Source organism: Micropterus salmoides, unplaced genomic scaffold, assembly GCF_014851395.1.
Source record: "Micropterus salmoides isolate LMB-PRFRI ecotype aquatic unplaced genomic scaffold, ASM1485139v1 Ms_hic_scaffold_3102, whole genome shotgun sequence".
NCBI lineage: Eukaryota > Metazoa > Chordata > Actinopteri > Centrarchiformes > Centrarchidae > Micropterus > Micropterus salmoides.
The window spans coordinates 2,061-15,690 of NW_024042377.1; the positions used below are offsets into that span (position 1 = coordinate 2,061).

The 13,630-nt window shown below is 40.7% G+C and overlaps 1 protein-coding gene across 1 annotated transcript; it reads left to right on the forward strand.

The window, feature by feature from the left end:
• Positions 1 to 1,701: 1,701 nt before the first annotated feature.
• LOC119884032 (transmembrane protein 163-like) lies at positions 1,702 to 9,053 on the forward strand (the record flags this gene model as incomplete). Its single annotated transcript, XM_038694505.1, has 2 exons — positions 1,702 to 2,276; positions 8,934 to 9,053. Coding segments are annotated over exons 1-2 (322 nt in total), but the record flags the coding sequence as incomplete, so codon positions are not given.
• Between the last annotated feature and the right edge of the window lie 4,577 nt (positions 9,054 to 13,630).

Here is a 13,630-nt window from a genome sequence, read left to right on the forward strand (position 1 = left end):
ACTGCGATGTGGTGAGGGCACCAGTCCGCAGACCATCTATCCTGTTCAGCACTAAACATGGACAATCACTGGCAAAGGCCAGGCCTCCATAGTGACACAGACTTAACAGCAGGAACAGATAGGACAGCGAAAGAGCAAGGCCACAGCCACCTATTGATTAAAGTTTAACCATCCATAGAAAACACAGATTTATGGAGTGAGCTGTTAAACTCCCTTCTGACACTCCAACTGGAAAAGTCTGTACATTTTATTTTACTGCCTTTTAGTAACATTCAAGGAGGAGCTCTGCCTGCCAGACAAAGACAGATGTGTTTTTCTAAAACCCACTCAGATCTAGCCTGTAGATTGTGTGGATTTACGCTGAGGCTCCAGGCTAAAAACCTCTCAGATCCTTAATGAGCTTGTGTCTCTCAGTGCCTACCTGCTTCAAATCGGGCCAATCCTTTGGTAAAATATGATTATGAATGTCAACCTTCATCCTTATGATTACACTCGGGAAAACATGGTTTCTGCTGCCCGAGATCTCTTGTAGTAACTGAGAGCAAATTGAGTCTCCCGCCTTCAGCCAGAAACCAATGACCAGCAGGTGAAAGGCTGCTGCTGGGACACCCTGGTTATTTATTACCTAGTCAATAAAACAAGCAGAAAGTAGGCTAACAGTTAAAGCAGCATTATCTGTGCAGCTGAGGTGGCTGCCTTTATGCTCAGAGTTTTGTGTTCATAGTTTTGTTTATGATAGGTGCATGTTTGGATGATGCAGTTATGATGTTCAATTCAGTTCAATGGAGCTTTTTGGCATGAATGTCAAACTACAATATTGCCAAAGCTTAAATATAATACAAAAGAACAATTCATTTCATACAGTAATTAAATGAAGTAAATAAAACATGTGTTGAGTGTTAGATTTTTTTTTTAAAAAAATTAAAAAGAAAATAAATAAATAAAGCTGTAAGTGTGTGAGTGTGTGTTGTGAATTCAATTCATATGGTTCATCAAATAAATTAAATTAAATTAAAAAACAGTAAGGGTGTGTGTGTGTGTGTATGTGTGTGTGTGTGTTAAAATAAAATGCAAAGCTCTGACTTACATAATAATCAGTCAAAAAGTTGACTGATATTTTGCTGAAATGTTTTTCCATTAGTTCGTCTCCACAACTGCTCATAAGCCTGCGTTTTGGCGCCACCTGGTGGCCAATTGTTGTAGCCTCGTGAACGCCTTGAGCGTCAAAACAGAATTCAGGCGGGTTGTTTATAGACCGCGTAATAAAAAGATTAATGTGCGACAGTATCTGATTTCCATTCGTTTGGATAATTTGTTAACCATGGGTAAATACGGCGAATCTGGGATTTGAGGGCAAATTCACTATCAAGAAAGATGTAAACTAAACAAATTATCATAGCCTATAATTAGATAAATATGCTAAGCATTACACTGATAAAGCAGCCATGTGGCGCTAATAGGGTAATCCATAAAAACAATAGCCTATGGCTTTTTTACTTTAGATGTTGATAACGGCTCGCTAAGTGTCGTTAAAGTTTTGTTTCATGCATATAAATCAAAGGTAATTTGCAGAAAAAACTTGAAAATGCTTGAGTGATTCAGGATAGATTATTCTATGTGGTGGTCTATGGGAATCAGATGCTGGGATCTGAGAGGAGGAGAGAAGGAGGAAGAGGAGGAGGGGAAAAAAAACACCAACTTGCTGGCACCGCCTGCCAGATCCACAGCAGATCTCAGCAATTTATCGCATCGCCGCATCTAACCCTCTCCAACTGTCTCTAACTGGCTCAGCCGGACAGGGCATTTACATTGAGGCTGCAGAGCTGTGTTGAGTTCACACTGAAGGAGTTGGTTCGCTGCTGATGCTGGGGAGATAAATCCTTTATCTCTCATCTTCTCTTATCGCCATCTCTTCTCCCCCACCCCGTCCCCCGCCCGCGCAACTGAGTCGACACTGGGGGCATATTGGACGCGCTGGATGGCTGCTGCACTTAGCGAACCGGCCTGAATTGTTTTTCCATCATCATCTTCCTCTGCCTTTGAGCCTTAAAACAAAACAGTAACTGCAGCAACAATGACAGACCCGGTGACCCAAGAGTCCTACCCTGTCCCAGACCCGACTATTGTGGATCCCTGCCCGGCCACGGTGCGGAACGGCCAGTGCGCCCCGGATGGCTTCACCAACAACCATCACCAGCAAGCCAAACGCCCCAGCCAGTCAGAGACGTTCACCGCGGGCCAGGAGATGAAAATCACAGACAGTGTGGAGGGAGAAGGTAACTTCATCTATCTCTGGCATGTTTGGTGCTTGGATTTGGTTCCTAAAAGTTATGGATATGCATGCAAGTGAAATGTGCGTGTGCCTGTGTGTGTGCGTGTGTGTGTTTCATGTTTGTGTGTGTGTGCCCCTGGGGAGATTGGAGGGGTATTTTTACCCATGTGAGGTATTTTTAGTCTGGCTCTTATTTGAATAATTTATGGTAGTCCTACATCAGCAGGATTCAGATTAGAGTAAAGCAAAAGATGAACTCAAAGCTTAAAACACTGCTAGTCCTTAAAGCCATTCATTCATTCATTCATTCATTTGATCGATTCAGTTTTACACATGCAACGTTATTGGATTTGGCTTATTTAAGAGCTGGAATCAATCTACAGCATCAGCTTTTGATGTCTGAACTGAAAAAGAAGGTCAGAATGAAGAAAGATGTTAATTTAACTGTTCCTGTCTTCTTCCTACAATTGACACTGGTCAGTTGGCAGATTTGAGCTCTTAGGAAGAAGACTGAACACATAAAGAGGTAATCCAGTGTATAGCGTTGCACTTCCATAAAGTCAGCGAACTTGTGTGAGACAGATTTTTTTTCAGTGGTCTAAAATCAACAGCAGAGAGCTGAGATATCCTCCAAAACCTGAACTGTGATGAATGCCTGGTTTATGGTCACGGTTTAGGGGTCATGGTTTCCAACGTCACACTTTGAGGTTGCCACGCAGACTTTCTCTCAAACAGCTGTAGGCCCTAAACCCAAAGCATGACAAACCCTAATGACATCACAAGGGTTATTTTCTCAGGCATGCAGTAAGCTCCTCTAAAACCATAGATGTCATTATGCAATGTTTTAAACATGTTAAGTAGTACTAAGTAACCATCACGAGTGCCAATTTAAATGTATGTAATCACTTACTGTGTAACTTCGCTTCTGTTGCCAGGTGAGGTAATGTTCTCACATTCACATCTCCCTCCCCTGCTTTTCTCATCTCTCTCCTATTTACATAAATGTCCCTGACGTTGCTTTTAGAAAACCTCTGCAGTCTTCTGATCGTGCTTTTCAAGGCCAGCGGTTTCTCTACCCATCTAGTTATGATATGATGACAGACAATAGGAGCATGCTTTCAGATTATTTAAAAAGTAATACATAGCTTTTGTGTGTGTGTGTGTGTGTGTGTGTGTGTGTGTGTGTGTGTGTGTGTGAGTAATCGGCCTTTTGATCTACATGGTTGATGTTAATTATTTTTAGAAAACTAAGGTCTAACAGAGACAAGTGTGAAGAGAGAGACATACACCCCCACACACAAACTTGTACGTGAGAGATGTGTGTATACGCCTTCTGTCTGATCCCCCAGCCAGGGATCATGTGAGCAAAGCTCTGCTGTCTCACTTCCCCCCTCTGCCACCCACCCACACACATATGCTGGTTAGCTAGTTAGCTAAATTGTTTAAAGCTAAATATATGTCCTTTAGTTTTTCATCCAGGTATAAAACTTGGACACCGCAGGACATTTTTTGAGTAGCTTCCATTGGATGCTGTATGTCAAATTTAGTGAACTCAGTTTTTGTTTGTGTAGCCATACATAAAAAATGAATCTTGTATAGTATGATGGATATCTTCAACGTGAGCAACCCTGGCTGGAAACTCTCCTAATACCCATAGAAAATTACCTGCCTCCTACAACATAGCAAGCTATTAGCAGAGCAAGTCCAGCGCTTGTAAGATGTGTGTTGTACAATCAGGACAAATGTCAAATACAGTACATCACACAACATGATTAGTTGCTATTGTTTGAAATAAGGCACATTTTCTCTTCCTCACACATGCAGTACACACCATATTTAAAATAAACACATGCACATTTTTCTAAGGCTATTTACACAGATAAACACGCACTGGAACTCATTTACATGAGTCTGCATGCTCACACACACACACACACACACACATAGTTGCACAGTGTGACTTAATATACGTCACAGTGATCTGGCTCTTGGCCCTGATGGAAGACTTCCAGATGATTTTCAGCTCCCTTTAAGCACAAGCCATGTGGTTTTCTATTTCATATCTTCGAAGAAATCAACTACAGCCCGATTAAATTCTGTTTCACACTGGACCAAAGAACCTACTAACACCCACAAACATCTGGCTTTTGTCTTCAGCGTGATGTCTATAAACGTCTCATCCATATGTTTATGTAGTATTAGGCTACAGTCCGTCAGCTGTGAATTTATATCCGCACTGTGATGTCTTTTAAGGGCACACAAACACCGTAAACACACCTGTCGACCTGCCGCGGGTGATGCTGTTAAACAGCAACCAGACCGCGGCTACACCTTATTTTCACACATCAGAAAAAAACTGAAAAGGCAAACTCGTCTACTGGTAATGTGAAATGAGTCAATTTCCTATTTTTAGCGGGTTTACCAACATTTAAAAAAGGTATAAGTGATTTCAGCTAGATGGTGAAAATCAAAGGGTGAATGGGTTTTTACCATAACATGACTCAAAATGAGAATAACACTAAATGTAATAAATTCTGGATGTAAATATACAGCATACTGAAGATGTCAAGTTGACCTTTTTAGACTGACCTCCCATAGAAACACAGATGTAAATGAGCTGTACATTTTAGTATCAACAACTATATTTTTCACAGGATGCATCATAACAGGTTCATTCAAGTTTTGTGACCGGATACATAAAAATTGCCAGAACGAAACTAAAGTCAGTTGCAGTACTACATTGCTTGAAGTGCAAGGGTCTGGCAGTCCATCAAAAACAGTTGGAAGCTGGTGAGGGATCGTGTCCTAGTAGCAGCACAAACTCCCTCTGGATGCTCTGTCTCCTTCTGTCTACACCCACACCAGACAAACACTGGGAGTTAACAAGAGCAAAGAGCTGCATGTAGGTTGAACTGGTCGTCCCACATTGTGAGAAAAATGGGAAGAAATGTAAAGACAAAAAAACAAACAAAAGACAATTAAATCAAATAAAGGCGACAAATTTAGTGTGAGTATTGATTAAAGGTACATTTTCGTCACATGGGATACAAGATCGTATGATTGAGGGCACAAATGTTGAGTGTACAAAATAAACTATGTTGTATTTCCAAACTCCACTGATTTTACTCATAAAGGTCAGTTCTCAAGTCAGTATATAATATATTTTTCTTTGTCAAGTCTGAGAAGTCTGTAAAGTCTCTTAGCTCATCTCATCTTTAGCTTAAAGACTCCTAACAGAACGTGTGGAGTTTAAAATACGTAGCTGTTCACCATAAAGGAAGGGCTTCACGAAAGGATGCCATTGGTTGCAGTTTTGGGAAACATGGTATCAGGGATTTTTGGAGCGCAGCCCATAGGGACTAAAAGTAAGCGTATCTCATCCTCTGCTGCACTGATTCCTCCCACTCTTGTAGTCTTTTACAGCTCCCCCAAATTTATACATGTGCAACACTAAAACACCGTAGCTCTCCTTTAAGTCTTAAAATGGTTTATTTTGAAAATTGGTTCAGTTGTTTTGAGTATAAAAGCTTTTTACTATTACTCCCTCTTTGATGCAAACACACACATGCACAGTCGTCTTGGCCCCAGTCATGTTGTCATTTAGTGACTGTTTGTGTGTGTTTTTCTGTAAGTCATGTCATATTGTTTCTAAATGTTTTGTAGGCTTAGTTGTCCTGTGTCAGGTGGTTGATCGCAAAGTTAACTTGTGCCAAATGTTTAAAAACAGTTGATTTTGTCATAACCTAGGCTAATAATGATCCAACATTGTTGTTCTTGGTATAAATTCCATTCAAAAATAAAAGCATATAAATTCCTTTTTATATATAAAAGCCTTAAAAAATAGAACCGGGCAAAACAAAGACAAACCCTTTTGGTTATTTTCCCTTTGAGTACACATAGTCAGTATTCTATTTTTTTCTTATTCAAGTAACTTCCTAATATGATTACTGAATAGATTTTTCTACAGCATTTCAGTAGGTTAAATGATTAAAAGAGCCTTGTTTTCCCTTAATGTGTTCCCATTATTTGCCTGTGGCCAGATTGGAGTCTGAAAAAGGAAACAGCCTCTGTCTCTCAGCGCAGTTCACAGGTGATTGGCTATATGGTCCCTGAGACAAATTTCTGGATAGTATGATAACTGATAGCACTGAAAGCTCTTTTGGATGGTAAAAGTTAAGGCTTATAAATTTTCATGACTCTGCAGAGCCAGCCTCACGCTTCATGACAATCGAACCGCTTCAGGCAGTTCAGAATCAGGGCTGTTGTGTCTGTGACTTCAGGCAAAGACTTCTCACAAAGAAACAGGCATGCGAGCCACTAGGAAATGTATGTGGGACTGTTATACTGAGTGTTCTGCTTTAACACCTTCTCTGTTTAGTCCCTTAGAAGGAAACTGTACCTTAAAAAGCTATAAAGGTTGGTTAACAACAGCAGACTTTTCTTGTTCTCACGATCACGTGACAAAAGACTGATTTTTGTTGATTTATTCTGTGAACGTGAGATACTGTGATTGGTTACGGTCTGTAGACGTGAGTGCTCAGCGTGGTGGAGTGACACAGGTGTACTGTGGAGGCTCTTGGAGTTGTGTTTAAATCTGTGAAGGTCAGCAAAGACAGTTAAGCTGACAAGCGGCCCCTGAGCCTTCACTCATGACCTGTAATCTGCAGTATAATAAGGGTCCCCTGGCATTAGGTGTGGAGGATTATCTAACAGGATGGATGCATAGAAGGTGGGAGAAACGGCTCCATTTATGCTAAAAGCAGAAACTGAAGCTCACTGATAGGTCTCTTGAGCCTCTTGAATTGGATTGATTATACCTGGTACAACAACAAAACATTTCTATGAATGGAGCATGTACTGAGCAGAGCCTGACCTCTGACTCCCTTTCTGTCATTTCGAAACACCATTATGCCCACAGGCTAGTCTTGCATTGAACACATTATTCATGATAAAAGCAACACACCATTCTTCTGGCATTGATCCAAAATCCCAAATGTAATTACTGATCCAAATTTTGAATTGAATGCCAAAATGCCGAATTTAAACTATGTTTAGCATAGGGCTGAACAATTTGGGGGGGAAAAATCTAATTGCAATTTGCCAGGTACTGCGCTTAAGATTCGATTTGGGATTTGCTAAAGTTCAATATTCACGCAGCACAGAGCAGATGAACCAGGCAGGACGTCAGACACAGAACGGCATAGAGAATCCGGCCGATTTTCAAAATAAAACGCCCGTTGCTGACTCCAGACCGTACATCAATAATTAACACAGTTAAAACAGACAAATAAGCAAAATCTGAACAAATCAGCAAAATCAGACAGGTAAAACGCTCTTATTCTGAAATGCTCCATGTGGATATGTAACGTTAGCCTGCAGAGAGCGGAATGGAAAAGGTTCACAGAGAGCCGTTATCCGTAGTTGAAGCACACAAAATGACAAATTAACAACACATTCCACAACGTGCAGGCTAAACGCTCCACTGCTCAAACACTTCAGTGTGAGTTGACCGGACAAAACCGCGGCACAGCTACTGCCTGAGGCGAAATCCACACTACTCCGTTTTAGTTTAAAACGAATACGATCTCCGTCCACACCAGCGTTTCTGCTGCGTTTTGCAGTTGATCTCCGTCCACATCAAAACGACTGAAAACGCACAGCTAGGACCCGTTCAGGTGCACTGGGCATGCGGGTGCCAGTGTAAACATGAAGCAGATGGTCTATTCCGTAGTTACAGAAGATTTGGCGAAGAATAAATAAACACAGAGGAAGCATTAGACCAGTTTTTTGTTGTTGCGTGGATCAATAACGAGCTGGGACTGTTAGTGAATGTAACACGGGAGTGTGGCGGCGGAAAACAGACTGGGAGTTGTTGCAAAGTAAACAGCGACATGCGCAGTACAAGTGCAGGCAGATGAGTGTTATTCGCACGGTACAGAATATTTTAATGATGTCAGAAACCCAGTCAGCAGCATCGTGTTTCTGCTTTGCAAGACCCAATCAGAGAGCCAAGCGTGAGCAGTAGCGTCATCGTTTCTAAAGTTCTCCGTTTTGGCCCGTCTTCACTAAAACGCCCTCCGGAGTTTTGAAACGCAAAACGGGGTCGGCAGCGTTTCCAAACTTCTCCGTTTTAAGGCTTCGTTTTCATCGTTGTAGTCTGGACGGGAGGTGCAAACGTAGCAAACCGGTCTTTTTAATTCGAAAACGCAGTAGTGTGGATGGGGCCTGAGTCGGTTCAGCTGGCACCATTATCCCGCGTTATCCTCTAGTTTTGTTTGTAATGTACTATATGTCCTGTGTCCGCTGTGATTGGTGAGTAGGACCCTAACAGGAGGAGCATGGCACTCGTGATTGATGAGCAGGTCTGTCACACAAGGAATTTCGATTTGAAAACGATTAATTGTTCAGCAACAGAATGTTTAGCTCAGTGTTTCTTCCAGCAATGCCTTGTGGGCCTCCTAGATGAGTTCACAAGCTTGTACTTTTATGTTTCAGTGAACCAAGTACTCATTATTCAAGATTTAAGAGAATCTTTTTGCTGTCTACAGTAAGTGTTTGAAAAGGGCTGAAATGGTCACACGATAAAACGTGACATAAAACGAACGTCACAAGAAGAAAGGCGGAATTGTCCTTGTAACAGTGTTTGTGTGTCTCACTGCAGGTCTCCTCGAGAGCAGCATGCGTCTGAAGCCCCACGAGGCTCAGAGCTACAGGAAGAAGGCACTCTGGGTCTCCTGGGTCTCCATCGTGGTCACACTCATACTGGCGGTGGCAGCTTTCAGTAAGCATTTCAAACACTCAATCATAAGCATGCAACATGTATTAAAGTGCTATACAGTATGGGGCTGTTTGTTGTTTATTGGGGTGGTGGTTGCTAGTGGGGTGGCTAGGGGGTGACTTCGTTTTGTTTTTTATCTTGACCCTCCTCGGAGTTACAAATATTTTTCCTTGATTCTCCCTGAGTGACTGAGGGACAATGCACGACCCTCCCTACACCTTAAATAACCATATTTTTTATTATATTCACACAAAAACTAGCTAGTACTGGTGAAAATAAAAGGTAAAGACTGACATTTTCCAACCGTTATCCAGGTCTGAAACAAAAATAAGATGCTGACCAGTAAACAGAACGGAGGGAGTGAGAATTATCACCAACACAAACAAAAGCAAGCAAAATGCAACTGATCTGCTGTTAAAAGGCATATATCTATTGACTGAGGAGCTTACACTGTGATTGTGGCAGTTTAATTCTCACTTCCCCGTTGACTCAGAGATGTTGTCATCTAAACGTCTGTTTAGTAATGGTGCAAACATGTAGTAAGTTTTACAAACCTCCCTCTTACAATGTGGAGTTGGGATAAATGCAGATGGTCTGAGTTACATTGTTCTACAAAGGTAAAAAACTGTTGCTATAGTTTGTATTGTTGTCTGTTGTCTGTCCCAGATGCTACTTCACAAAAGTAAACATAAATTCAAATGAAATACACATTTTCTACTTATTTATCTGCAAGATAAAAGCAGTTTTTTGATGGATTTCAAGTTTTAGCACAATATTTGCTTACCTGAAATGCTAATGTTTATTTGAATGTGGTGGTACTCTGAGCCTTTTTTGAAGAGCAAAGACTGCCAGCGAACACGTCCAGGATGTAAATAACAAATGTGTATATAACCAACAAAGTGACACATGAAAGAAAAGCTCAGAGCTAATTGATCCCGCAGCTAACACACATTTTCAATGTGGGCCTCATTGCACATGTAGTATTTTAAAAACAAGTTTTTTATTCAGTTATGAAAGCAAGGAAAACAGAATGTCTTGAAATCAGTGAATCATAAACAGATTATACCTTTTTTTCCAGCAGTAAGTTGACAAAGAGCATGTGCTTGTTACCCACACTGATCTGATGAAGATTGTGTTTGTGTGTCAGTCGTGTTTGTTGGAGTAATTCAAAACAATTTGAGCAATATATAACACTTAACTACAAGTTAAACCATGGAGGAGCATAGAAGACTCATTTCCTGACAAAAATGTGGCTGTGAAAATGCTGTGAAATTGTGTTGTTTACTTTCAGGTAGAGGCTTTAATCACATATGAGCAGTAACAAACTGCAGACTGAGAGTAAACCTTACAGTGTGCTGCCTTAGCTACTGTTGTTCCCGCTCTGAAATAGGTGATAGATCCATTCCTAAATTTGTCATACTTTCATCCTAAACAATTTCATACTTTTAAGGCCGTTTATGCGGAAGTAAGACTGAGTCCCCGAAGGTATACAACAATAAAGATGATCAATTCAATTCAAATCAGTTCAAATCAAATTAAATTCAGTCTGTATTGTCATACCAGGGGAAATTTGATTTGCAATAGCGTTAAAACAAACATACATGAGACATGAACAAAGCTCAGTGCAAATTTATCTGTTCCTCTTGGGAATCTGTATCTTTGCCCAGAGGGGAGAAGAACAAATTCCTCCAAAAGAGGGTGGTCATAGATTTATAAAAGAGTCATTAAAGTTTTGTCCAAATTAAAGGTATTCAATCTTCGCAGAAAACGAAGCCTCTGATGACCCTTCTTGTAGACCGCAGAAGTGTTAAGGTCAAAGTTCAAGTTTTTGTTCCTACGTACTTGTAACACTCCACTGTCTCAATAGGTGAGGCATTGATTATTGTTGGAGAGGTTGAGTGGGGAGTTTCCCTGAAGTCTATAGCCATGTTTTTAGTTTAGTTTCACATGATGTCTTTTACTGCTTTGATGTCACTTCACTATGTAATAAACATGCATTTATGTACTTTGTGCAACTAAACCTCACAATCTCAGATCTGGAAAAAAATCTTTTTTAATCAAACTACACACTGTACTGAACCTCAGCCATCGCTGTGATGTTGTGAAAGTATGTTGCAACAGTTAACACACATTTTGTTGTCTTATGATATAGAGAATGTCTACTTGCATCGTACTATTGTGTGTGCAACACTGGATGTTGCTTTGTCATCCTGGCTAAGCATCAGCTTCAAGTCACGATGCATCCCAGTCTATTCAGATCTTTTGTCTCATCATTGATGGGCTGACTAAGCACAAATTTGCTTTTTTAAGCGATGCAGCTGTATGGATTCACACTTTTTTGATAGAAACTATCAAAAGGGACTATTACTCAACAAAAGTTAAGTTTAATTTGAAGAAATACAAATATAATGTTTTGTATTAAGTTATTAACCATAATACACCATTAATTAGCCAAAAATGTACATAAGATCTCACCTTCAGTAGTTTATTCAGTCAGACAAACAGGATTCAGCACTGAATTACAAAATGTTTGCTTTAGTTAAAATGAGATGTAATACATATTTTTATATTAGCAATGGATCACATGACTCACAAGGGCAAACCCACAGAGAAGAATCATCAGACTCTAAAGCTCTCCTTAGCTCTATGCAGTTTTATACCATCTTCCTGCTCATTGTTTTGGTTTCGCTGCCTGTAACTTTACTGTTTTAGTTCTCTCTCACTGCTCATAGTGTCTTTTTGCAGCTGCTTTCAGCTTAAAAGCTTTGCTATATCAGCTTAAAAAGTGAAATATGCCATATGTTCACAGGTTGTTTCCACGTCCCCCAAGTGGTAAAAACGCAGTTATTGCAGCTGTAGAATTACTTTGCAAGATGAGCAATTGTTCTTTATATGAAACTGCAGTGAAACTATTATATGAACACTGCCATGAATTAGTACAGCACCGAGGTGATGGATAACCTTTAGTTTGTGAATGGCATTCCTGTTGCTGTTGATTCATATTTTCCATTCAGTGCAAGGAAGCATGGAAACTGCAAAGAAGTAAAATGTGTATGTGTATCAGCATTGTTAGACAGAGACAAAGAGTTTGAACATAGAGACTTAAACAGAAGAAGACCCACAAACATATGAACCACTGAAACTGACAGGGGACAGTCCGTCTACAGGGAGACAAAAGAAAGAATGAGAGAACAGAGGGCAGACTGCAGCCTCTAGAGTATGGGACGAGGTTAGGAAATTAATAAATGAATGCAACGCTACCTTCTTCTGCCACCACACAGCTCGGAGAGGGGGAAAAAAAAAAGAAGGGCAAGCGGAGAGGCTGTGCGCTGAAGAGGAGACAACTTAGTGAAAGAGAGCAGGGGGACCAGACAGATGGATAAGGAGGTGTGGAGTGAAGCTCTGAAAGGTGCGACGGTACCAAGGGATGAGGCAGGATGAGTCCTCGCAGGCAGCTTTGGGGATTTAGTGGTTGTGATGGCTCAACTTTAAAGAACACCAGTGTGCCGTTTCCTCCCGCCTGTGCCCTACTTTCTCTTTCTCGCTCACTCTCCATCCTCCATCTTTTATCTTTTAGGTTCCATCAGCTTGTTTCCTTACCCTCTACTTTCTTTACCTCCTTTTTATGTGCTTTCTCACTATTTCACCTTATATTTTTCCTCTATTGGTATAACTAGATTCAATATATTCTAAGCGAGGGCTTGATTCCATCAAGTGTGTAGAGGAGTGCCTTGGACATAGTTTTATGAGTTTTCCTCTGGTGGACAAATTTTAATACATTACAAAACATTTTCTATCCAAAGCGACTTACAATTGCTGTACATGTCAGAGGTTGCACGCCTCTTGAGCAACTAGGGATTAAGTGTCTTGCTCAGGGACACATTGGTGGATGGGTCTCTCACACCAAAGGCACATGTCTTATCCACTGCACCATCACCACCCCTAATAAAGCAAGTTAAAAGTCAAAGTCATCTTTATCTACACATATATCTTTTATCCTGTTTCTGCCAGCCTTTCTAGTTTTCTTTCTTGTTTTTCTATGCTTCTCCTCCTCTATCTCCCTTTTTGTCTCTGTGGAAAACTGCAAAGATTCTCTGGCCTTCTGTGACCTTTAGCAGCATTTTAACATTTAGAAGGAATACGGGGTTCAAGGGCCAATCCTTTACTGCTCTACTTTCAATGGTATTGACTCTTTGAATGTCTTGGTCACAAACGGCTGCTCTGCACAACCTTACTTGAGGAGCTTTCTTTTGTGCTCTCTTGGCTGGGTATTCACCTGTGAAAGTGGTACAAGTCGTCGAAGCTTTATCAGACATATCAGGCGCACAGAGACCACACTTCAAGAGGTAGGAGTGGGTATGTTATTGTGCTGTACAGCTGGCGTTAAACTAGCCAGGAGTAATTCGATGAACTTTGACAAACGTGACAACGGGACAAACACAGGAAACCACAAGATGACATCACATTTGCTTGGTGTGTTGGGCAGTAAGGCACGTGAACACATGGATCATGATGGTACATTTCCAAGTTGATGGAAGAGCTTTGTTCCAAAATAGAATATACATCATCTGAGAAAAGCA